General features: G+C 39.5%; 1 protein-coding gene across 6 annotated transcripts in view; it reads left to right on the top strand.

The window, feature by feature from the left end:
• Positions 1–3,934: 3,934 nt before the first annotated feature.
• Positions 3,935–25,979, top strand: part of CNTNAP4 (contactin associated protein family member 4) — a 284,057-nt gene continuing 262,012 nt past the window's right edge. For all 6 annotated transcript variants that reach the window (XM_088830269.1, XM_088830270.1, XM_088830272.1 and 3 more), the window contains exon 1: positions 3,935–4,019. In XM_088830269.1, the coding sequence (XP_088686395.1) occupies positions 3,935–4,019 (85 nt within the window). The remainder of the gene's footprint in view (positions 4,020–25,979) is intronic.

The raw sequence follows: 25,979 nt of genomic DNA, 5'->3' as shown, positions 1-25,979 counted from the left end.
GCAAGGCTGGGGGCGGGGCGTGGAGCGGCCATGCCCCTGCCGGGAGCACTGCCATCCGTCAGCTCGCCACGTGTTCGCCAACCTGGGCGCTCTCAGACAGCTGTCCTTCTGGGGGTTTATGGACGCTTTGATTACGTAGACATGCTTGATTCAAACTCCAGTCCCCATCCTTAGAAGTCACCTCATTCACATATCACAAGACATCTTTAAAACTGTCAACACAGGGATTCTAGGAGTTTGGGGAGCTCTTGAGCCAGGAACCAAGGAAGACGACCAAACGAATAGAAGAAAAATACATTTGGTCATTCAGATGACCAAAACACATTTCTCATGAATCACAAAAAGAATCAATTTTGAGCAGTCATCAACAAAACTGCAGAACAGGAAGCCCAGCCTTGCCTCCCCGCAGGGAGACACCCACAACCAACTGCCTTTGTAAGAAATCCAAAAACCAGGTAAGAGGTTCAGGCACCAGATAACACAGTCCACATGAGTAAGGGAAACGAGGGACTTGCATTTTAATCTCTTCCCACCCTTTCGCTGCGACTGTGTTCCTCCATGGCCTGATGATCCTTTTCTCAATTTGAAGAGCTCCAGGAGCCTCCGTGCGCACTGTGGTGGGACACACAGGTCTCTGGCGAGTTGCACCAAAAGGAAATCGAAAGCCTGACTTTACAAATTCTAACATATTTAGTTTGATTTATAATGCTTTCCCAGGCAGGGTCTGGCCCATAATATGCATATGCCAAACCTGAAGCACCAGCAGTTGTTTTTATCTTAATCAGTGGAAAATATAACCACAAATGTATACACAGGGAGAAATGATTTGTGACGTCTGAATCAGCAGTACAGTAATGTGCGAAATTAGGTCTCTACGCTTTTCTGATTTTTTCCCATTCAGACTCATTGGCTTTTTTTTTTTTTTCCTCCTGACATTAAGCACCACTCTGGAAGGGATGGAGGAAAAAAAAAAAAGCACAAATCAGTAGGTCTTGATGAACAGCCCTTTTCTGCCACCAATGAGTCATGTCCCTCTAGCAAGTCATAATCCTCTCCTCATCAGATTTATCATCTGTGCAAAGAGAGCTGTAATAATATAGTGATTACAGGAACAATATTGATTGTCTGACTCTCAGGGGCTTTTACTTCAGGAGCACTGTCTCAGCCATGAGGTTGATGCTCTACTTATCCTTGGCTCACAGATGAGGAGACTGAGAATGAGGAACGGTACACAGCTTGCTCAAGGGCAGGCTTGAAGCTGGGCTACCAAACTCCAGCACTGCTCAGACCACTACTCTGAACTGTCAGCGTGCAGATAGCTAAGGCCACTGAGTGCTAACGGACCCACCACGTGCTGGGCACTCAGTGGGGGTTGTCACAAATTATATCAGGATGACTCTGTGCCATTATTCTGTCTTTTTTAAAAAAGGAAGTCGAAGAGGGATCAGAACCACAGTCAAAGCTGAATTCATATATGGGCTTCTTGGTTTATAATGTCTAAACTCTCTCCACTGCATCATGTGGTCAGTGTGGCTCTCTCCCCTCTGAGGCCATCAGGCAGGGTCTGGTGGTGCAGTGGCTTAAAACGCCTGAGTGTTTTATTCAGTGCTAGCCTCCAAGTCATTCTATTACCATAGCCCATTGATATGGAAAAATCCATCTTTAATGGCTGCTATGAAAATTTACACTTTGTCCTAAAGAAGTTATTATTACCAGGAAATGTCCAGTTATTTTTAATGTTTGATATGTGTAGTGATCCTTTTAAAATGTATCCTCTAATTTATTTTATGGGAACAATTAAGTATAAAGTTTTAGTAGGAAGACAACTTTTCTCTTCTAGAGAGTCTGAGACACATTCCCCTGTGTGGAGTCATTGAAGGAAATAATTTTAGAGCTTTGTGGACCAGAATGCTGAGCCTACTGTCTGTGGCACTTTGGACAGACTGCTGAACTTCACTGAGGCTCAGTCTGTTTGTCTGTTAAATGGGCACAATGATATTTCCCTCGAAGATTGCTATAATACTTTAATTAGATAATAAGAGGCATAATGTTCAATAGTATTTAATCCCTTTGATAATTACTTACAGAAATCATCCATTTGTATCTGCTTTGGCTTAACATGCTATGTTTGAAAATAACAAAACCAGGGATATTGGTCTAGAAATACAGAGTAAACTTAAACAACGACCTTTCTTTTCCATTGCTGTCTTTTTTTTTTAACAGACCTCAGGTTTTCACTGGCACTGGCAGAGTTCAGGAAGGAGCTATACTCTTATGTGAGGGGCAGCAAGTCCTCGAATGAGAGCAGTAAAACTGGGGTCAGAAAAACAAAATCCAGTCCTCGATGCGTCTCTTACTAACTCTATGATCTCCTCAGATCATTTAAATTCCTGTTCTTGTTTTCTCATCTGCAAAATAGAAACATTAAAAATACCTGTTCTGCTTTGTTTGCAGGCAAGAGCTATCTCTTATGGTTATACCGGAGATGACTGCTCCCATGTCCCCCTTAATTTGGTTCATTTCATAGCAAGGTTGCTGCTGCTGAGTGCTTGTGTTTCTTCTTATCTGTTACCACCAAGAAGTGCTTGAGAACCTCAGGATTCCCATTCTGATAAAATTTAGCACATTCTAAGTTAAATATTTTAACATTTATTTTAAAGAGATTATTTATCCTTCTATGACCCATGCAATACACTTATTATGTGATATTAACTTCATTATTTAAATATTTTAATCTTCTGTTCAAGAACTGACAGTATCCGTGGATCAGCCATTAGAAGAATAATTTTTCTGTAGTTGGTGATCTTCTGAACTCAGCTTAACTCCTCTGTCCTCTAGACCATTTGAAAACATCTTTATATTGTTTAGGAGGTTTGGTATAAGTGTGTTGTGTGTGTGTGTGTTCGGGGGGGCGGTTCCTTTTCTTCAGTATCTCCTCATTTTTATTTTGGGGCCTTTTGGGAATTGTTACTAAAGAATTTGATTGTAGCTTGCCACTGTGTATTCATAGCCTGATGCATTCATCAAAGTAGATCTAGCCAAAGCATTCAGTTTGTGGATTTGTACTCCTGATGCACTAAAATAAGAAATGTTAATTTCTTGTAGACTATTACTAGATGATTTTAAATATGTGCCAAACAGGAATGCCTGTTTCCTTGTGAGGCAATTCCATAATAAAAATGCTGGCACCATAGCTGAAGAGGAGAATTTTATATAAACAGAGGAAAAACAACAGCAAGTATTTTCCCCAAGGACAGTTTTAGCTACAATTTAGCAATGCTGCTTAGTTACTGCTGTCTCATTTTATGCTTTTGTTTTGAAACAAAGCGCAATTTTACCTGGATGCACTCCCGGATAATCAGGAATTAGCTCAGTACGTTTGACTGGCTTTGCTGAAGGCGAGACCTCCAGAAAATCAGGAGGCTCCACCGCCTCGCCCCGCCCCCCACTGACATCTCTAGAGGGGAGAAAAGGGTTAAGGATTATTGAAGAATAGAAGAGACGGGGAGGGAGCCCCGAGGAGGCCCGGGAGCAGCAGGCCGCGCCTCCAGGTCCAGCTTTCATCAGCGGCGCAGCGCGCAGGGGAGCTCCGGGCGCCGCTGCGAGTTCGGAGGAGGGACTCGGCTGCCAATTTCTGGGACCACGGCTGCGAGGGGTGGGCGTGGCCTCGGCAGTGTGGATGCTTGTTAGAAAAGATGCTGGGAGCTTTTCAGTGAGCAGTCAGGGCTGTGGTGTGCGGGTTTGTGTGTGTGTGTGTGTGTGTGTGTGTGTGAGTGAGAGAGAGGGGTGCTGTTCAGAGAGCGAGAGAAGGAGGGAGACTGAGCGACCCAGAGGTGCTGAAGACCCAGACAGAGCTGGGCGAGGGACTGAGAACAGCGCTGGAGCAGGCGGAGAGCCACTCAAGATCTTTTGGGGGAGCCCAGTAAATGTGAACATGGGGTCTGTCACCGGAGCTGTCCTCAAGACGCTACTTCTGCTGTCTGCTCCACATTGGAACAGGGTTTTAGCTGGGAATTCCTGTAAGTATACATACATGATTTAAAACTTGCAGGGAGCCTCTCTACAAAACTTTAATTCTGTTCTTTTTTTATGATTATTATTTGCAACTTGGACTGCTGCAAAGCGTATTGCTATAAAGGAAGTATCATTTAAAAAATCTTCCGAATATGACTGGGTTTACACATGTCATTCCTCTGGGTCCGGTCAGAATATGCCGAGTATCATTTCTCGTTTTTTTTTTTTTTTTGTTTGTTTGTGAACAGAATCTTATCCTCTGGTATTTGTGTATTCTTTGAGAAAGCTCAAGTTCTAGTAAAGCTTTAAATTAGCATCTGAACCAAGGAAGAGCCAGTGAATATTTCTTTCTTCATTTCTGCCCATTTTTAGGTTTACTGAATTTTATTGGAATTATGTGTAGCAGGAAAACGGCTGGCAGACTTTACATGATGCTGCATTAGCTTAGATTTCTGAAGTTTGCAATTTGGCAGTCCAACAGCCAGCTGCGTCTTTAAAATGATGCCAGGATAATAACTGAAATGTGCTGCAGAGTTCAGGGGCAGGATCGGTGGAGGGGAGCCTTAATTCTTGGAGCTGTGTCCTCAGTGCTACAGAATGAGACTTCAGCCTTGCTGAAAGGGAGCGCCTGACACCAGCATTTTGCTTAAAGAAAATACATTCAGGTGATTTTTCAGAGGTAGTATCCTTGAATTTTTACCTTCATAAATTTGTGATTGAATATTCTGATTCTGAGTTAATGGTATGAGGGAGGATTTATTTAAGACCTTATTTCTAATGTAAGTATCATCCAAAATCATTTGGCAGAGATCTCTCCATCCAGTTTTTATTAGAGAGAAGAAAAGTTTTAAAAGTTATATTTGGCCTAAAATCTCTAAATGGGAGAATTTCCTCCGTCTTGATGAATGATCAACAAGCTCAGCAAATACTACTTTTTGTTTCTTGTACTTCAGAGGAAAAGCTTATCTGCTGGTAAGGCCAGTTTGTGTTGCTATTGTTCAACTAGCTTTAGGTTTGGGGACACAAATAAGCTAGTAACCAGACGTTTGCTTGGGCACATCCCTTGAGTGCACTGAAGCACTCTGATGTGGGAAGAACATTAGAAATGACCTTCCTGGCACAAGTCAAATGCTCATTTACATGGAATGGCCACTGTGATTTTGTGCTTCCATTCGCTATTAACTCATTTAATGGTGTGGGGCATCTATCACTTTGAAGGAAGAGAGCTTCCCTTGGGTGCTGCGCTGTGTTTCAGTCTCTGTTTTCATTTGTGGGTGTAAGAATGCTATGAGTCAATAAAATGTGCGTGTTTTCACCTAGTCAAAATCTTGGGGTGCTGTAAAAGTAGCATTTGCAACAAACAAATAATAACACAGACCCACTTGCACACTCACAGAAAAAGTTTTGTAGAAAAGGCATAAGTAATACATCGTCCAACTCCTGAAGTTCAGTAAGAAAGGAAGCACTAGAGGTCACTCTTACAATGGAAAGCACATCATTTGAAGCGTCCTTCCCTTAAGAAAAGCAGAGCTGAAGTCTGGCCTAGAGGCAGTCTTGTCTTTCCAATACACTGCCTGTTTGAGTTTATAATCAATTAATGTAACTGATTGGGCTACTTGTTTGCATTTGTTTGCTTTCTTGAAGTCCAATAAAAGGCAGATTGACATCCAGTAGCTTTCTTTGTAATGTATCTTCTTCAAAGGAAAGATGAGCTGCTGAGAAGATCTGAGGAGAGCAGAATGTTTGTGGGTACCTACCTCTGGTTGGGCTTATTTTTCAGGAAGTCGTTTAATGCTCTTTTACACATTTGATAAAATTAAAGAACCTATAGGTTCTTAAATACTTAGGGACATTTAAATATTAAAGTTGGAATTCTTGGTTACCAGTATATTTTGAGAGTTGGCTGTTCTTGAAGTGTCATAAATACAGTTAAAATAACTTCAGATAATTAAAGTTGCAGTTAGCAATTTCTTGTTACTATCACATTTATAATACAATTTGTTGCAGTAGCAAAATTCATTTCCCAATTTCATTTGATATTTTGGTGTGTGAAGGAAGCAAGGTCTACATATTAGCAAGTCATGGTGCTTCATATGTTGTATCTTTTTGGAGGAACAAGTCTATATGTTTACCAGAAAGGTTGAAATTCAGTGTATGGACAGGTGACCATCAACCAGCATGCCAGCATGAGTATTTTTTAAGTATTATAACTCCAATAATTCTTTTGGACAAGACTTATATATTGAAACATGAATCAACCTTGAACACCAATATTAAAGTCAGGGAGAGCTGAATGGAAATAAAGAAAATTAAAGATCAGTCTCTCAGGTGAATATACAGACATTGAACAGCTGATTCCCCAGTAAGCAAGTCTGCCGTCCCTCGCATCGGCCCAAGACTGCCTAAGGTTGCCAGTGTGAACGTTTGCGCAGGGCAGCACTCTCTCCACCAGGGACAGCTCAGGGATGAGGCGTCTTTAATTTGAGTGTTAGTTGTAACAGGGTGACTTTACATTAGAATTCTGTGCGAACACTCACACAGATGTTCATGTCCATGTGTATGTATGTGTGTGTGTTTGTGTGTGTGTGTTTATATAAAGATGCAGAGACCACTGGGCCCACGTGCTTCTCCATCTTCGGTGGCTTGCTACTCCTCTTCTAACTAAAGATGAAGTATGTTGAACCGACCACCTTCTTTGCCTACTGGCACCATCCTTGACGTTTCAGAAGTGTTGAACCAGCCCCAGGTCTTTCCTCCTTTGTTCTGGTCAAGGTGTTTGTTATTGTATTGAAGGGCTCCTTCCATGAAAGTTGAGACAGACTCTTCTAGAAGGGCTTGCGCTTTAAGTTGCACAGGCTGTTACCGGTTTCCTCACTTGCTCCTAAGACACAATCACTGAGAAGGGAGTCATCTGTTTTTAAATTGCTCTCATGAACCCAGTTTTCTTCTGAGCATTAAGACATTGTTAAGGGAGGGGTTGATGTGGTAGAAGAACAGGTGTTAGTTGTAAGGCAAGTTAAGAGTTCTGCTTTTTACTCCTGCACATCATGTGATAGAAGCTCTCTGGCTTCAGATACACTGAGAATTTTAATGCTTACCAAGAAGCTTATGAATGACATAATTAGAGGTTAAGTTCTTGCTGTGTTCTTTCTTTTCGCTGTTTGGAATAAAGGCTGTATCTGATATCTACCCTGAAAAAAGCACTAAAGAGTATGTTAAAATTAACAATAGATGAAGATAATGACTTAAGTAGATGATCACTCTTGGGGGCTCTGGGATATCACCTAATTGCTACTGGTCAGATTCTCAAATTGCTCAAATTCAGTCTGGTACTTTTTTCTAGAAACTTCCTTCTTTTCCTCCGAATACAACAACAGTAAAGTATTGATAAAATAGAATTATATGATGCAATACATAAATAGCTGGCCTCAGGATATAAAGGTGAGCCTGAACTTCGACTCACTTTTCTAACAGCAGTACTATATTTGTTTTCATCAATTTGGTGCATTCCCCCTCCCTGACTGTATGCATCCCAAATCATTTCTGAGTAGAGCAGCCTCCAGCTGTGGAGATAATACAGCTCATAGCCAATAGGATCGAACACATGACTTCCATATGATACCTAGTGCTTACCCTAAGTGTTTACAAAGCATTTTCATGTCTTCTGCGACTCTGTGGACATGAATTTGAGTGAACTCCGGGAGTTGGTGATGGACAGGGAGGCCTGGCGTGCTGTGATTCATGGGGTCGCAAAGAGTTGGACACGACTGAGCGACTGAACTGAACTGAACTGAAAATTAATTTCAGAATCTATATCATATATAAACAATTCTTTATGGAAGCCAATCTCTGTATCAAGACTGAATTAATTTACCTTGAAAACAATAGGACTATAAAATATCCCTTGTAAGATAATGTAATATTTAGTTCAGAGGTTGGTAAAATACAGTCCATGGGCCAAGTCTTGCCCACTGCCTGTTTTGTGTCATATTCTGTGAATTAAGAGTGGGTTTTTACATTTTTAAATATTTGAAAAAAAATTAACTGAAGGATTATTTGTGGCATAAGAGAGTCATATTAAATTCAAATTTTAGTTGTTCATTCTTCTCATTAATAGACCTGTATGGCAAAACTTTATACTTAATTATTCTTATATTTAAAATTTTATCAATAAAATAATTTTAAAATTGATTCCCCTCTTGTCATACAAGAACCTGCATAATATTATCTATTCTCTAGCTCTTTATAGAAAAAGTTCATTGACCTTTGATTTAAAGAATACACAATACAGTATAATGATGTGACCTGGATAGTGGATAAATTACATACTGCTATGATAAAACTAAAAATTTAGTATTAATTATTTAGCATACAAATACATTCCTGAAGATTTAAAGTGTGGAATGTAATGATACAGTTGCCAGGAGCTATAACAGAAAAGGGCTTCCCTGGTGACTCAGACAGTAAAGAATCTGCCTGCAGTGCGGGAGCCCTGGGTTCGATCCCTGGGTTGGGAAGATCCCCTGAAGGAGGGCATGGCAACCCACTCCAGAATTCTTGCCTGGAGAATCCCATGGACCGAGGAGCCTGGCGGGCTGTAGTCCATGAGGTCACAGAGTTGGCACGATTGAGCAACTCAGCACACACATAACAGAAAAGGCCTTCATTAGCATCTTCTTGACATATATCTTTTTAAATACTTTATTTTTCAGAAATCTTGTTATTTCCATGGGTATGAATTACTTATAACTATTTGCAAAGTTTCAGCAGTTTTGGCTGCTAAAGAGTCACTTTCAATCCCAAGTAATCCCTTAGTATAAGAAGCTCAATAAAGTGTATAAGTAATTGCATCTTAGATATTTTGAATGAAAATTCTATTGTTATTTGATATTTTCATGAGTATAAAATATTCCACTCCATAATTATCAGGAACTTGCATTTGAAATCACTGATTGTATGAAGTAAATTATCTTAAGGGAAGAGTGCTCTTGTCCTTATGACTTTTACAGTAGCTTCCTAAAAATTCTGAAATTGGCAAACTTTCTATAATAAATTGAAAAGTAGAGTTTCATTTAAGCACTGCCCACTGAGAATTTATAATAATTAAGCAGGTGCCTTTCACCTACTCATGCCAAGATAATTAATTTTTATATGAATGCCTCATCTATTTGGAATTGTATTTAATTTTCCTTTCCAAATACTGATGAGTGGCCTCATTTTATTTACCTTATACTGTTTACTATGGTGTTTTTTAGAAGTTTGAGTTAAAAAATAATCGAGTATTGTATTTTAAAAATTATTTTCCTTGAAATTTCATTGTAGCATTTTCCCCAAAATAAATGGTTATATGTTAATTTATTTTTCATAAAACTGTTTATAATGGTCCAGTGCTAGTGAAGATCTCTGTCTTACCAAAAGACTGATTTCCAGATCATGTCAGCCTAGGACAGTCTCATAGAACTTCCTTAATGGGACTTACTCTGGACATTGACAAGAGTGATGAATGGATTCATGACTCTTCATGGTAAATAGATAAAAAAGGATAATGACAGTTGTATTATATAATTCTGAACTTTTTTACAGTAGAATATCAGTCTTGCTTTGCAAACACCTCTTTTTCACAATTTGATACTACACTTAGAATCCGAATCCCTTTTACCTTAGATAAGTCATGTTAGGGCCTTGATGTTGTCAACTTATGAATCATATGACTGATTAGTCAGGTTACTTAAGAAGTCCTTCTCTGTCCTTTAAAAAAATCTCTTCCTTCCCTCCATTGTGACTTTTAAGTTTCCATAATGACCTCACTCCTGAAAACAGTACGAAAAATAATAAGAAAATTATCCAGCATTGTTACTTAAATCTCAGATATGGATATTCAGATTGGTAGGTGAATGTTTCTGGTGAAATATTAATATTAAAGAATGCAGATTTGGAATTTTTCAGCGGCCTGGTGTTTCCATTCTTGCTTTTAGCTTAATTATTTTCATTTTTATTAATTCAGAAATCTTGGCCTCAGTAACATTTCATATTTTTCTAGAATTATTGCAGTTTTTCAAGTTAACTAGTATGATAAGAAGGATGAACCTGTCATAGAATATATGCTTAAAATAGGGGAGGTTTCATGGATTAACCATAATCATGAGGTGAACTGAGCTGTGTTCTTGGTGATGGAGGGCTGAATCCTCATAGAATATTTGGATCATTGTTTTAATGGGTATTTCAGTTGGGAAGTTTCAGAAATACTCTTTAACAAACAGATCTTTAAAAGCATGTCTTGAATTGTAGCATCAAATGCTAAGGTCAGTTTGATTTTGGACCCTTTAAAAAGAAGAATCTCAGAAAGAGAAATAAATGCCCCAAAATAAATGCAAACAAAAGATTATGGAGCTTTAGAAGGATGAAAAGTCCTTAAAATCATCAAAAAGCCTCAATGAACTGAATCTACTTAAATCAATAAATCACCCACAATATTAATATCATAATTTGAAGTCTTTGAGGTTTTTTTTTTGAAAGTTCAAAATTTCTGAGAAATAATAGGTAGTTTACCCATAAGGCTAAGTTACAATAAATGCATTTCTAAATAACCAAGATGTCATTGACTGGATTATCTTTTTAGTTACTTTTGGAGGGAAACTGATGTCTGAGATTTCAAATTTAAATTTCTTCAGTGAGTTCTAAGGCTGTTGTCTGGTTGTGTGCTTCAATTAGACATGTATTACATATCCATGTGTTTATTTATTTGACTTCTAGAACTGTCATTCGCTGTTTACTATCTGAGAATTTACACCTTCCACAATGTTGATCACTCTGGGACCTCGGTGGCTCTGTGTTGGTAAACACCATTATCAGATATACTACTGCACAAGTAGAGATATTTTTGCTTGCCAGTTGACTTTGAAAGGATAAAGTTTTTGCTGGACTGTCTTTCACATACATGGTACCAGGAACTACAGTTATTACTTAATGGTAAAGAATTCACATGCAAAATGTGTTACAAATTGTCATTACTTCAGTTCTGAGTTAAGTTGGCATTTGGAAGAGGAAGAGTATGTGCTTCATTTTTTTTTCTCCCAGTGCATTTTTGTCATGGTTCACGGAAAAGTGTATTCTGGTCATAAAATCAGAGAAATAGCACAACAGGAGGTAAAAATGAGCCTGTTTATGTTACAGTTAATGAGTCATTCCAATGTAATAATTGGAAAAGTGAGTGAAGCCTGAAAACATTTGACATTTTAAGTAGTTTAAAATTAGTAACTATAAAATTTTTTATGCCATAAGTATTTAATAGAGCAGTGAAGAAATTTACCTGTAAGATTTCTAAATCACAAAGGAAAAAAGGGTGTAATATCTATCAGTTGGCCTGCAGCTCTAATTACTTTTTTTATTAAGTACCTCTTATTACTCGGCAGTGCTCTAGATTAAGATGTTATATGCTTCTGAATTATAAAAGACGTATTTGTTTCTGTAACCAGTATTTTTTCTCCCTCACTGGCAACTATGGTACTTACAAATGAGGCCACAGGTTGATATTAGTCTAAAAACAGCATGTGAATATATAAATTCAACTGCTTTCCTAAATTACATTTACTGTATAGTTTTAAGACAAACTACAACCTGTAATTTCATTTACTTCAGACTTAACTCTGAAGTTATAATGTATAGAGATATTTTTTGAATGTCCATTCAGGGGCATGGATAAACTCTCCTAGGAATTGGTTGCAGGCCTTGCGGTTAGTAGATGGTTGGATGACAATGAGCAGTCCACAGCTAAGAGCCCCACATCTTCCTGTTAATGTGAACCAGTTACCTTTGTGTTTCAGAACCCAAGGAGAGATTTTTGAGAAAATTTGGGAAAGTTCAGCTTATCTCTGGACTAATAGCTTCGTTCTAAAAGATCAAATATGTATTTTTAATTTTTAAAATATTCTATTTCTTTATTCTTTTGGCTATTGTGGGTCTTGGTTGCTACCTGGGATTTTTCTCTAGTTGCAGCCACTCCCTAGCCGCGGTGCGCAGGCTTGTTGCGGAGGGTGGGCTCTCGAGCACAGGCTCAGCAGCTGTGGTACAAGGGCTTAGTTGCTCCCCCGGCGTGTGGGTTCTTCCCAGGCCAGGGGTCATACCTGTCTCCCCTGCATTGGCAAGTGGATTCTTTACCACTGAGCTACCAGAGAAACCCTGATTATGTATTTAGATCTTTAAGACTAGTGTTTGATTTTGAAAGATAGTGATATGTGTTTGTCTTTTAAGATACGTTCATCAGTAGATAAACAGAAGGAAGGAACTAAATCCAAAATGGTCTGTGAGAGAAATGAATTGCTGAGATGAAACTCTGTGTGTATGTGTGTGCTTGTGTGTTCACACCGATGTTGGAAGATATTGTGGGTGGGGATTGGGAAACAGGCCATGTTGACAAAGAAATGGAAAACATTCCCTAGGTGGCATATTTTCAATTAAGTATTGTTGGGACATATAATAAGATTTTTATTTTATTGCTGCCACACAGAATAGTCTCCCGTATAGTTTAAAAACAGTATGTGGGATTAAAAAAATAGTAAGAGGCCTTTTTGCATCTGATTTAAACTCACCCCAAGCAGAGGGACAGTGTTGTCCTTCTGTGACCCCAAAGTGCTTTCTTTTCTAGGAAATGCCATGAAGACCTTAACATCTCCAATACTTAACTTCCAGTCAGTCTCAGGGTGCAGTTTTTATGAATATGGCAATGAAGGCAGAAAATGGCAGGAGAGATTTTGACTTAAAAATCACTAGATAAATTGAAACAAAATTTAACTCTTAAAGACAATGTGGTAAAGGGATGGGGCATTCTAAACAAACTTTGTGTTTTTCACATCATTCACCTTTATCTCTCAATTTTGGCTGACTTTAAACAAAAAGAATCTATCTCCAAGGCAGAAAGCTACATGAATGCTTAGTGATCCTCATAATTAAGGATTTATAATACATATTTACATTTGCCATGTTTTAGATGTTTAGGACTTAATTAAAAGAGCATTGCTAAAATAAAAGCAATTCTATCTAAAGTGGTCGTGAGGGAATTGTGTGCAAGGTTATAAAGCTGCTCAATTAGGCTCTTTTGTTTCATTGTGTGTATGATGTTTGAACTGTTGTACTTAAACATGGAGTCTGTATTATAATCCTCTTAAGGAAACATCATGCACCTCTAAAATGTCATAATACAGCTTCTTAAGTATCATAGGACGTGTGTGTGCTAAGTCGCTTTAGTCGTGTCCAGCTCTTTGCAACCCTTTGGACAGTAGCCTGCCACGCTCCTCTGTCCATGGGCTTCTCCAAACCGGAACACTAGAGTGGGTTCCCATGTCCTCCTCCAGGGGCTTTTCCTGGCCCAGGGGTCAAACCCACATCTTTTGTTTCCTTCATTGGCAGACGGGTTCTTTACCAAGAGTGCCACAGTGTAGTCCTTCCTAAAGCACACAAAAAGAGAGAAAGTTTGGAGAAAGCCCTAAGATAGATTTAAGAAAGCAAAGAGCAAACACTGTAGATAAATTCTGTTTTCTTAACTTCACAGCAACCTTAGGATCAAATCACAAAGTGGAATGTGATAAAATAAAATAGTTCATAGTCAAATGTCCACTAAAGAAATGGAAAAAGGAAGCTACCAAAAATATGATGTAGAATTTTGGGTACTAGGAATAAAGTTATGATCGCAATAATTTGCTATGCTTGATGCATAAAACTGAGTCATCTGCTGGTGTGGCCTTGTAAACTATCATGTTCATGTCTTAGAAACCTTGCCTTCTCTTTCTGTCTCTCTCTCCCTTGCTTTATATATACATATATGTGTATGAATGTATATATAAATTGCAACATTAAATAGATCAGCATGAAAAGAGTGTATGCAGTATCATTAATCACTGAGACCATCTCTAGAGAAGATGCCAGCAGGTCCTGCTTGTTCTGAGTTAGCAGAATCGAGCCTCCCTCGCTCACTTTGCTGGCTGTGAGGGGCTCCGGCTGTGGCATCTGCCATCGTTACGATTGCCAGGGCTGATCTGGCCGACGAGACTGGCAAGGCGGCTATCCCCTTCCTCCCTCACCACTTCCTGTGACTCATGCAGTATTTTTAAATACTTACACATATATCCTATTTTTAGGTTTGTCTGCCATAAAAATGCACTGATGTTTTCAATCAGTGTTTTAAGGCTTTTATCAAAAAAGAAACCAAGTCTTATCTCATAGCTGTATTTCATTGTTAGGTTTTTTCAGTTGAAGTTCCAACTTATTAGGGTAGCAAACAAATACCTTCCTCCTCTGAATCTGCTTATCTTTCCCCCTTTGTCGGTCTTGACTGCTTTCTCTCCCTCACAGTCCTGCCCCCCACCCTCCAGCCCAAGGGTCCTCCAGCCTAGGGGTCTCCAGCCTCTGGGGTCTAAGGCCTGATGCTCTGAGGTGGAGCTGATGGAGTAATAGAAATAAAGTGCACAGTCAGTGTGCTTGAATCATCCCGAAACCATATACCCCAACCCCCGTCTGTGGGAAAATTGTCTTCCGTGAAACTGGTCCCTGGTGCCGAAAAGGCTGGGACCACTGCTCTAGCCTCTGTCGTTTGGTATTTTCAGCTGCTGTTCCCTTTGCCTGGTTGCCTTCAATCACTTCTTCTAAATCCTCCTGGAAAACTTCCACTGAAACCTGGCCTCACCTCCTTCCTCTGTGGAGTCGTACATGATCAAATCACCTCATTTCTCTCCATCCTCCGAATAGAAATTCAATAGAATTTGGAGTGTTCATTCACCTATTCCTGATCATAGAGTATCAAGTCTGATATTTTTTAAAGAAAATACATCTCTCTCTCTGCTTCCCGTTGTATTTATAGCAAATGTCATCTGATAGGCCACTCTGTCAGATCAATTTTGATTGAGAACGTTCGGTGGACAGGCAACAAAAAATACATCATAAATATAAGATTGTATCAGTGTCTTCCCCTTTCCAGGACATCATGTTGCCCCTTCATCTCTGAAACAGGTCCCAGGTCATCACCTTCAATTTGGGAAGTCGTATTGCAAAGTTTTTGCCACATTTTGGGAAGAAATGTTCAACTCCTTTATTTATCCTGCACTTCAATTCCTTTATTTTGTGTTTTCTCATTCGAAGATTTTTCTTCTTTATGGAAAGTAGAAGAAAGATAAAATCAGTTTTCTCTTTTCATCATTAGCATTTATTAATAGAGACATACCTGTAGTTTCTTTGTTTTTCTTTTGCCAATAAATATATGCAGCGCGTTTTTCATCGCCTTTGGTAATTTTGACAAGCATGAATGGGTTCTGAACTTGTGTTTCCCTCTTTTAATTCCACATATTAAAAAAAAGTATTTTCTTGTAAAACATTGTCACTTTTTAAAGATGACTCGCATGTTTCTTCCTCCTGTGGCATGCATTTGGGACTTTCATTTGTAATTCATAGCTTTCCACACATGTTGACATAAATTATCATTAATATTGACACATATTCCTTTTGCATTGGGCCCTGTGCACTCCACGATGGTGGAGTCTACCTCACAGGCCTGGGAGGCAAATATTATCACTATTAGACAAACTAAGAAATTGAAATTTAGGAGGTATTTCCCAAGTCATTGAGTCAGAAAGGATCGAGCTGGGGATTGAACCCAACTTTAATGATGCCAGATCCACTGCTCTTCGAAATGGAATACACTCTTCTTCTCCATGAGCCTTTGAAATCACCTCTCTTGAGTATTAGAACTCACACTTGTCTGTTCTCAGGGTTCCCTCCCTGGTGTGATAAACCATAAGGTAATGTGCTTGTGCTCTTCCAAGGATTCTGTCACTTGCATTTTATCAGCAAGCTCTGCCTTACTAGTTGGAATAAAGTATCAAACATTACCCAGTGAAAATGTAAGTGTAAATTTTCTCCTCTGAATTACATCAACAATCCCCTACCCTTGCTCTCTGATACCCAAGGACCTATCCATTCTGTCTAAATTCCTTCTTTGAGTCAGGAACAAGTTCTAAGGGGCTTGAACAGTGCAAATCAGAAAGGAAAACCAGCTCCTTTCTGCAGGATGGCAGATCTACCTTATCGAGGCGGTCTGCGATTTTGTTTTCTCTTCACTTTTCAGTCACAGTTTTATTTACATATACACGGAGTATAATACTTTCCTAATGCTCTCAAAATGCAACAAATAAAAAACGAAGATATTGCAATACTACTGCTGGACAAAAATGTCAGCACTGTGGATGTGTGAAAACAGTTTCTTTGTCCTTTAGAATCAGTGAACAGGGTATGGCTCCAAGTACTATACAACCTAGGACAGAAAAAAAGATACGGTGGCCTGTGAATTAGATCCTCTTTCTTCAGCATTGGCACAAAATCAACGAAGGAATTTTCAGTGTCTTTGGTACCTTTCCTGGGTCTCTCCCCTGAAGATAGGTAATGTTATATATGTATGCCTTCAGGGGTAAAACCAGACAAGATAGGATTCTGCAGAATACACACGGATTACTGGGGAGCTGCTGAGAGGAGCCAGGCTACTTCAGAGACCCAGGCTGGAACGGTGCCTCTGTTTCTGTGTCTGCACGTGGGGCCTCCGCTTCAGTGGGCTCCGTGAGCAAGATGGTGACTTCAGTCCCTGTCTGCTGGGTACACTGCTGGAGGTTGACATGCTGCGGCTCTTCAGTCACCCATTCCAGTTCTTGTTCTTTGTCCTGTAATCGTTTGCTGTCTTGTCCAAGAGAGCTTTCCACAGCTTTAGTAATGTTTTCCAGCCTCAGACTCTGCTGGCAAAACTCGGCTCCTTCCCCATGTTTGGGGGTATGCTCCTTTCAGTTCAGTTCAGTCGCTCAGCCGTGTCCGACTCTTTGCGACCCTATGAATCACAGCACGCCAGGCCTCCCTGTCCATCACCAACTCCCGGAGTTCACTCAAACTCATGTCCACAGAATTGGTGATGCCATCCAGCCATCTCATTCTCCATCGTCCCCTTCTCCTCCTGCCCCATTGTATTAGTCTGCTAGGGTTGTCATAACAAAACACTGCAGACTAGGTGGCTCAAACAACAGAAATTTATATTCTCCAAGTTCTAGCGGCTGGAAACGAAAGATCAAGGTGCCAGCTGGATTGATGCCTCATGACAGCTCGTTTCTTGGCTTCTGGTGGCCACCTTTTCGCTGTGTCCTCACACGGCCTTCCTTCTGTGATCGGTCAGAGAGAGAGAGAGAGAGCTCTCTGGTGTGTCTCTCCTCTTCTTATAAGACCACCAGTCCTAGCCCATTAGGATCCCACCCTTATGATCTTATTTAACCTGAAGTACCTCCTGAAAGGTCCTGTCTCCAAATACAGTCACATGGCGGGGGGGTTTCAAGCTTCAGGGTGTGCATTTTTAGGGGAGGGACATGATTCAGTCCATAATAAGTGCTTAAATGGCACCCCATTCCGGTATTCTTGCCTGGAAAATCCCATGGATGGAGGAGCCTGGTGGGCTATAGTCCATGGGGTCGCAAAGAGTTGGACACAACTTCACTTTCACTTTTATTTCAATTGCCTGCAGAAAGTGTATCTTCTCTTGGTATCTGAGAGATATATTGCTCTGACCTGTTGAAACCCATCAAGTGGGTGAAGTCATCCTATAGTGTTTTCTTTTTTTAAGTTGTCTTCCAATTGAGCCCTCCTCAGTGATGTTGCTGGGACCACATGCAGTGTACTCAGTCCCTGGCTCCCACGGCTGGTTGTCATAGAAGCTACCTCTCCTGACCATTCTCTCCTTCCTTCCATCCAAGCCTGTGCTCTCTCACTGCCTCTACCTGAGACTTGCTGATAACAGGTACAGGATTACATCATAGTGAGAAAAACAAACAAACAAACACGCCTTCCCATAATATAACAACAGTCTTAGATCTTTGAAGCAAGTCGTTCCCTTCCTGAGTGCATGATTCCGTTCTAAATACTCCTTCCAGCAGATCTTAGATAAGATGGTAATTTACTGCCCTTTATTAAAATCATCTCTGCATTTATCACCTACGCTCACTCAGCAGTTATCAGAAATATTACTTCATCCCCCTCCAAATTCTTTTCTCCTTTATGTTACTGAGCTCCAGTTGTGTTTTGATTTGCTCCTTGTGTTTCTCATGTCCCCTTTCTCAAAGTTGATTTTGCAGTGCGTTTTCCTCAGGCACTTTTCTGCTTCTAATCTGTAAAACCCAGAGCACACAGATTCTTCCTTTTTTTCCCTAGGATGTCTTCTATGTCGAGCCAAAAAACAGACAAACAAAACATAAGTGAAACAAATGAACAATCATCATCCTAATAACTTCTTTAAATTCAATTTAAAATTTGTCTAATTTAAAGTTTGTAGGATGCCCTCCTTGTTTCCAAAATTGGGACAGATGTTTGCCATACATTGTTGCAGTCAGTCTTAACGTAGCATCTGTTCACACCAGTGTTTTTTCCTTTGCATGTTTTTCTATCCTCTCCAGTGCGTTTCTCTTGTGGTGAAATATTCTTTGTCTTTTTAAATGGCTCTTCATAACTTATCAAGTAGATGTGCTGTTATTTAAACATTAAGAGCCAATTGGTTGTTCATTGATTTTTAAATTTTCTTACTGTTCCAGTGTCCACTTCTAGTGGTATATGGCTATCTTTAAGATGCCTGTGGTTCTCTAAGTATCTTAATCCATTTACATAGGTCAGTGTCATGAAGTGCTCAATGTCTTTGTCCTACTTTAGCAAAACTCTAAATTTATTTTGGAAGGTGAAATTTAAAGTGGTAGCTGTCTTACACCCTTCTCTTCCCTGCTCAAGAATTTATAACACTTAAAGACGGTTCTGTGTCTCTTGCAGCAGTATCATTTGTTCAGACATGAATCAGAGGTGGTGGGTAGAGATGCCACACTTGACAGATCGCAGAGGCACATCTGTCACCCTCCGGGAAACCTGCTTGCTCATCAATTGGTCTTGTCAGTTACACACACAGCTGTGTCGTCTCTACAGCCTTCCACATCATCACCAATCACCCCTGCGTGTGTCCCTCTCGGGAGCTCGGTGCCCCTGGCCTCTGACGGGCTGCTGTGAGTGCAGGTCTTCAGATGTCGCCATGAGCCCGGTATCTCCTCCAGAAGGCACAAGTCTCTGTTTATGGGAAGAACCTCTTAACTGCTGTCTCACGCCTCGCTTGCTACTGATTTTGATTTTCCTCTGGCATCTTTGAGTTTGTCTTCCTTTTTAAAAAATCTACAACTTTTTCCATCTTTTTGAGAAAAATTTCAACATCTCAAGAGACATTAGTATTCCTCCATACTTTCATTCCCTCCTTAATCAGCAAAAGCAACCTATATTTTAAAATGAAGAACACAGTGAACAAGATTGAATGAGAACTCTGTTTCCAAGAGTGGATATGATTCTGTGAAAAAGCTGATATGTGTTTGAATGGTGTTCATTGATCCCAGTCTCTTTCTGAAAAATATCGGAGACATTTAGGACACTTTGTGTCTTGCTCTTTCTTTGAGTGTTGACCCCTATTCATCTAGCCCAGCTCTCTTTAAAAGGTCCTTCTTGCTTTTCTCAAGCAATGCACTACACCTTAAAATTTTTACTCTATTGAACAAAGGGATGAGATCATCATTTAAATATTATCTTTGATGTAAGAATATCAATATTGATGAGCTTTCTAGTTCTAGATATAACCGTCTTGAATGCTTTCCAGTTCTCCATTTTCCCAACATCACAAGTAAAAAATATTAATGGAAAACAATTTTCTAGGGCATTAATTAATTGGTTCTAAAATGAGTTTCTTCTTAATTTGTAAAATCCATTTTTTGGGTGGACTTATGTAACTCTGCACTTTAGGCAACCTTTCACAAAATGTATCTTCATAGTGTTATGGCTATATGCTTGGAACTATTTGGATATTGTTGAAAATAAATGTATTCAATCACACATTTCGTCTGCCAGGCAAATACCAGGTGAAATACCACAAGCAAATGGGCTAATCCAAGAAGTGAAGTCTATTGCATCTTCTTGAATGTGCTGTGTTGTTGTTTTTTTAATTAAAAGATACAACTTTTATGATGTCTGGAACTGAATGTAGCGTTTTTAGCAGAGTGGTTGAAACTGAAAGTTGTGATCAGTTTTTATTCTTTATGTTCAGCAACAATTTCTTATGCCTTACATTCTTCTAAAAGTAAGAGATGTAAACAGACTGAGTCCCTATCTGTCCGCCAGTTGCCATTTCAGGGGAGCTTCCTGTGTGATGACCAGTAAAACAAATATCCTGTTACCCTGGAGTTACTGTAGTTCGGAGGGCAAGTAGAATAGGCAAAGAAATTATCCATTCATCTCCTCAGCCTCTAAAATTATACCTGAAATTTTGTTCTAGTCAGGCAAGTGAGATAAAGTCATAAATGCCTGCCACTCAGGGACCCAAAACCTTTTGTGGAAGACAGAAAGACATACCTTAAAATAATTCAGATGAAAGGCAGGCTATGATATATACTTCACTTCAATCTAGATTTCTGATGTAATGCCATTATGATTTATTTGGTAACTTAGTGTATTTCCTCTCATTTCTGTTAAAAATCAATATATGACCAGTAATATTACTGTTGATAAAAGATGAGTTATTATATTTTTTACTGACTGTGAGTTTGGAAATTTATTTCCGTAAATTACACTGGGTGAAAATGTTCCATATTAAATGAACTCCATAATTGCACTCTTTGGGACTCTGGCTGTTTTTTGGTTGGCACTGATGATTTAGAGAATTATACCTAAGAAAGAAATACTAAGAATGTTATAAAAATTCTTAGTGAAATAACATTTGCATTGCCTGGATGTGCTTGGTTGCATACAAACAGTTGCTTTTCACTGGGTTGGGTTCATTCAGTCTATTAAAGCATTCCTTACTCTTATGACTGTTGAGGCTTCTGGGGCTTTGCCTCACTCTGCTCACCTTATTCACGTATTCACTCAGCGAATACTTAGTGTGCCTCTACAGTGTGCTGCCTGTCATTACCCATGTCTTCAGCATCAATGGTTTTGAAATGTTATAATGGTCAGAATCAGTAACTCCTTGCTGACAATTGAGAATGGAAGTTTTGACTCCTGGATACATAAAGCTTTAAAACCACATTTCATGCCTAAGGTTTTGATTACCTTACAGGAAAATGTACAATGCTGCTCAGGGTAATCGCAGGATGGATGGTTCTGTTGCAAGCAGTGTGCTCAGTTGCTGTTTTGGCTGACTTAACCAGCACACGATGCACTGACGCTCAGCATTGCCACTTGCTAGTTCTGTAGAAAAGCACAGCAGTGTGTGATGGGCCTCACAAGAGAGAGGAATACAAGGCATTTGGGCTGGTTATAGGCAGAGCATCAGAGGAAGCTATTTCTTGAACAAATAGAAGAGCCTGGAGGGGGAAGTGGGGAAGCACATTTCAGTTAGAAGGAGCCTCACAAAGCATGGAGCATTGGGATGCACCACAAGCAGTCCAGAAGGACTGGCTGAAAGTGAGGACCGACAACAGATAAAGCTAATGGAGCATCCCAGGTGATGAGTCTTTAACATAAAACAGAGACCTCAGTATTCTCTGGGGATCGCATTATTGTTAGAAGTGTTATATGTACACTTGTGGGTGACACTGATTAGATATGCATTTTGTAAAGTTAAACTCTTGGCAATATGAAGAGAGGAATGATGAGGGAAGGGGAATGGAGTCTATCTTGGGAACACAGAATCAGATAGTTGGCGGGTGAATTAGTTCCTGTAAGAATAAGAGCTATGAAACAGCTGAGACAGTGACAGTGGAGACAGACTTGTTCCATGCGAACATATAAGACTGACAGAACATCGAGATTGATTGGATGTAAATATATCAACGCATGAGAGCAAGGAGTGGTCAATTCCAGTTAGTGATTTTGTTTCAGCTTTATTATAAGTGTGTTTATATTCCAAAAAGTGTAATATACTTTAGGTATGTAGCTGCTTTCTTTGCAAATAAGGAATCTTAATTCATTTATGTATATATATATTTTTTTCATTCTCTTCTGCACCTTTTTACAAAGGATCATATTTAAATTTTTTGAGATAGTGTGTGTTATGTACAATGTGATATTTTATAGAGATCTGTGCCCTGGGGATATATTAAGTAAAACCTTTCTGAAATAAGGCTCATACAGGGTGCTTTCTGGCACCGCATGTTGTTACATTTTAATGACATCTCTTATTTTTGGCAGTAACAGAAATATATCCTGAATTAAAGGTTTCTTGTACTAGTCTTCCCCATCACTGCTAACTATGATGTTTTCCTATCTTCCACTCAGATATCTACCTCCACCCCACCCAGATGGCTTAGAAAGTAGAGATTCAATACTAAAATGTTGAATTCTTGTAGTTGGGTTATTTAAAGATTTCAGGGCAGATACAGTCTGGGATGAAGTATCTATCGCTTGATGTGTAAAAAAAGGACCTAGGCAAAATAGAAAAGCAAAAGTTGATTAAAATTTTACAATGTGCTCTTTAATTTAATTGAACAAACATTTACTAAGTGTCGTTGGTGTCAAACTATGTGCTAGAAAACAGGTATATAACAATGTATAGACTCTGCTCTCCAAATGGAAGAGAGAGAAAAGAGAGAAATGGTATTAGCTGTACCATTCTTGAAAATGTCTCATAATTTAAAATGCACTTCTTTGCTATACTTTGGAAACCATAGGTGGATACTGTTAAATTATTGACCATCTTTGATACTACAAGCAGTGAAAAGAGCCGAGGTAATTATCCCTCTAGAGAGTTTTAATTCTCCAGTGTGTTTTGCAGGGCCACACAGTCTTGTGAGATTTAAAAGTCTGGTAGGAAACATTGGAGGCTTATAGTTGTTCTCTAGTGGCAATTGTTACATTTTTTAAAATATGCCCCTGGACATATCTAGCTATGAAAAAATACCAGAAGGTTTTTACTCAACAAAGTTGTAAAGAAATAACCTTTTCTAATTTATAAGTGAACTCAGACGATTTATGAAAAATAGAAGAAAAACTTTTTTTTGTTTTTTTAATTTTAGGGTTTGAACATCAGAATTTCGAGTACAACAGAATCAGCAACTGGTATTTAACAGCTATTTAAATTAGTGATTTACATTTTAGCATTTGTAATACACTGTTATTTAATTTAAGCTTTGCTTAAAACCAGCAAACATATATTCAAAATTCTATTAAACAGGAATGTGCCCTACCCTTATTAATGCTCTACCTTGCAAAAAACTTCTGGTATTGAATGAATTATAATAAAATATGATTATTTATATTTATTTTTACTCAACCACAGTAATATATTTTATTTATTATGCTGCACTTAAAAAAATAAAACAGGACCTGTTCCTTCAGATGTGCATCTTATATGAGTTTTTTACAATGGAAACAGGGAATTCTTGATTTCAGTCTGTCACTTCAGCTTCCTCCATGTTAATTGAAATACATATTCTCAGGCTATGAAATAATTGGTTTTTATCCCTTAAAATTTTCAACACTTACTAAACAAAAAGAAGTCAGGAAATTTATGAGAAACAGGTAGATAGATAGGCAGATGATAATTAATACTTCATTCTGCTAATGGTTATATGTAATCTTCCAGCATGTTGTTTTCAGATCGCTTTACCCAAAGACTCCAAATAACTTGCCATTTCTTATTTTGTTTGGCATTTGCAACATATAAAAATTTCTGCTTTAAATATTTCTTTTAAAATATTATTCACACTACATAGGACCTGATACGTTCTGTCCCCTCCTCTTTGGATGAGATTCGTTATCTTTTCTGATAACCCGTAGTCAGAAACCCTACAAGACACTCTGATTTCTCTGCTGCCTTCACCGATCTGTTCCAGCGGTCACAAATTGCCATTTCTTCCTTCGTCAGCATCTCTGCACCCACATCTTTCCTTTTGTTTTCCTGTCACAGCCAGAAAGGTGGAGCGTTTTCCATGACACTGTGGGGCTGAGCATTTAGATGGGGACAATAGACGTGTGAACACAGAATTTCAATGTGTTAATTACTGTGCAAGAGTCTTACACAGAGCCCCGGGAGGACAAGGAGGACACTCAAGCCCAAGGAGGTCAGCTAATGGCTCTTTGTATAGAGGCCATTCCGAACTGACGGTCTCAGCAGTGGCACAGAGCGATGAACCTGACTAGAACTGCTAGTTTAATCAAAATGTAATAGTCTAGTTTAACCAAGATGTAATCATTAAAGTGTAATAGTCCTGGAGATTTCATATGAAGAAGGGTTGATGGGATGGAGGCCAGTAGAGTTGAAATGAATTTGGAATGAAACTCCCAGTATCCTGCATGGTGATCAGATGGTTTAGATTACCCCATTCAAATGTGTGTGGGCGTAGGCGGGGAGGCAGTGCTGGGAGGCAACCAGAGCCTCAGTTCTAGCATCCGACCAAGTGGTGAAATCCATTACAATCCAAAATCAAGGCAGAAAACTAGTAAGTGTAGCAACTGCATCCTGGAGGTACTGAGATGGTTGTAGCCATTTGCTTTCCAAGGGCCCTGTTGTCTGCAAGGATATTGGGCAGCTGGCTTGTAAACCGTCTGTAGGATCACAGTTGCATCAGTGGGGTCATTTTCTGATTCGCAGACCCTCAGGTTTTCTCAGCAAAGGAAGTGTGCCTGGTGGGCGTTTTAATACTGGTTATAGACTGGGGAGGAATAGGCAGAGCTGAGATGATATCCAAGTGAAGTTTGTGCTACACCGATTCCTCTTTCCTGATTGTGACTCAGTGTTCTCTAGAACCTGGTAGAGAGTTTATTTTGTTTTGTTTTCGGCCACTCTGTGTGGCTTGCAGGATTCCCTGACTGGGGATAGAACCCGGGTCTCTGTCAGTGAGAGTGGGGACTCCTAACCACTGGATTGCTGGGGATTCCCCTGGTTCAGTTCAGTTCAGTCACTCAGTCATGTCCCACTCTTTGCAACCCTGTGTTCTGCAGCACTCCAGGCCTCCCTGTCCATCACCAACTCCCGGGCCTCGCTCAAACTCATGTCCATCAACTCGGTAATGCCATTCAGCCATCTCATCCTTTGTCGTGCCCTTCTCTAGCTTTCAACCTTTCCCAGCATCAGGATCTTTTCTAAAGAGTCAGTTCTTCGCGTCAGGTGGCCAACGTATTGGAGCTACAGCTTCAGCATCAGTCCTTCCAGTGAATATTTAGAACTGATTTCCTTTAAGATTGACTACTTTAATCTCCTTGCAGTCCAAAGGACTCTTAAGTGTCTTCTCCAACACCACAATTCAAAAGCATCAATTCTTCAAAGCTCAGCTTTCTTTATAGTCTAACTCTCACATCCATACAAGAATACTGAAAAAACCATAGCTTTGACTAGACGGAGCTTTGCTGGCAAAGTAATGTCTCTGCATTTTAATATGCTGTCTAGGTTGGTCATAGCTTTCCTTTCAAGGAGCAAGCGTCTTTTAATTTCATGGCCACAGTCACATCTGCAGTGATTTTAGAGCCCAAGAAAATAAAGTCTGACACTGTTTTTGTTGTTTCCCCATCTATTTCCCATGAAGTGATGGGACCAAGTGCCATGATTTTCGTGTTTTGAATGTTGAGCTTTAAGCCAGCTTTTTCACTCTCCTCTTTCACTTTCATCAAGAGGCTCTTTAGTTCCTCTTCGCTTTCTGCCATAAGGGTGGTGTCATCTGCATATCTGAGGTTATTGATATTTCTCCCAGCAATCTTGATTTCAACTTGTGCTTCATCCAGCCTGGCATTTCACATGATGTACTCTGCATATAAGTTAAATAAGCAGGGTGACAATATATAGCCTTGACCTGCTCCTTTCCCTATTTGGAACCAGTCTGTTTTACCAGGCCTGGTTCTAACTGTTGCTTCTTGACCTGCATGCAGGTTTCTCAAGAGGCAGGTCAGGTGGTCTGGTATTCCCATCTCTTTCAGAATTTTCCACAGTTTGTTGTGATCCA

The sequence above is a fragment of the Moschus berezovskii genome, chromosome 22 (genome assembly GCF_049115385.1).
Source record: "Moschus berezovskii isolate FMDL1 chromosome 22, NW_MosBer_1.0, whole genome shotgun sequence".
In the NCBI taxonomy this organism is placed as follows: domain Eukaryota; kingdom Metazoa; phylum Chordata; class Mammalia; order Artiodactyla; family Moschidae; genus Moschus; species Moschus berezovskii.
The sequence above is the reverse complement of the archived record's forward strand: the minus strand, read 5'-3'. Positions and strand labels throughout refer to the sequence as shown.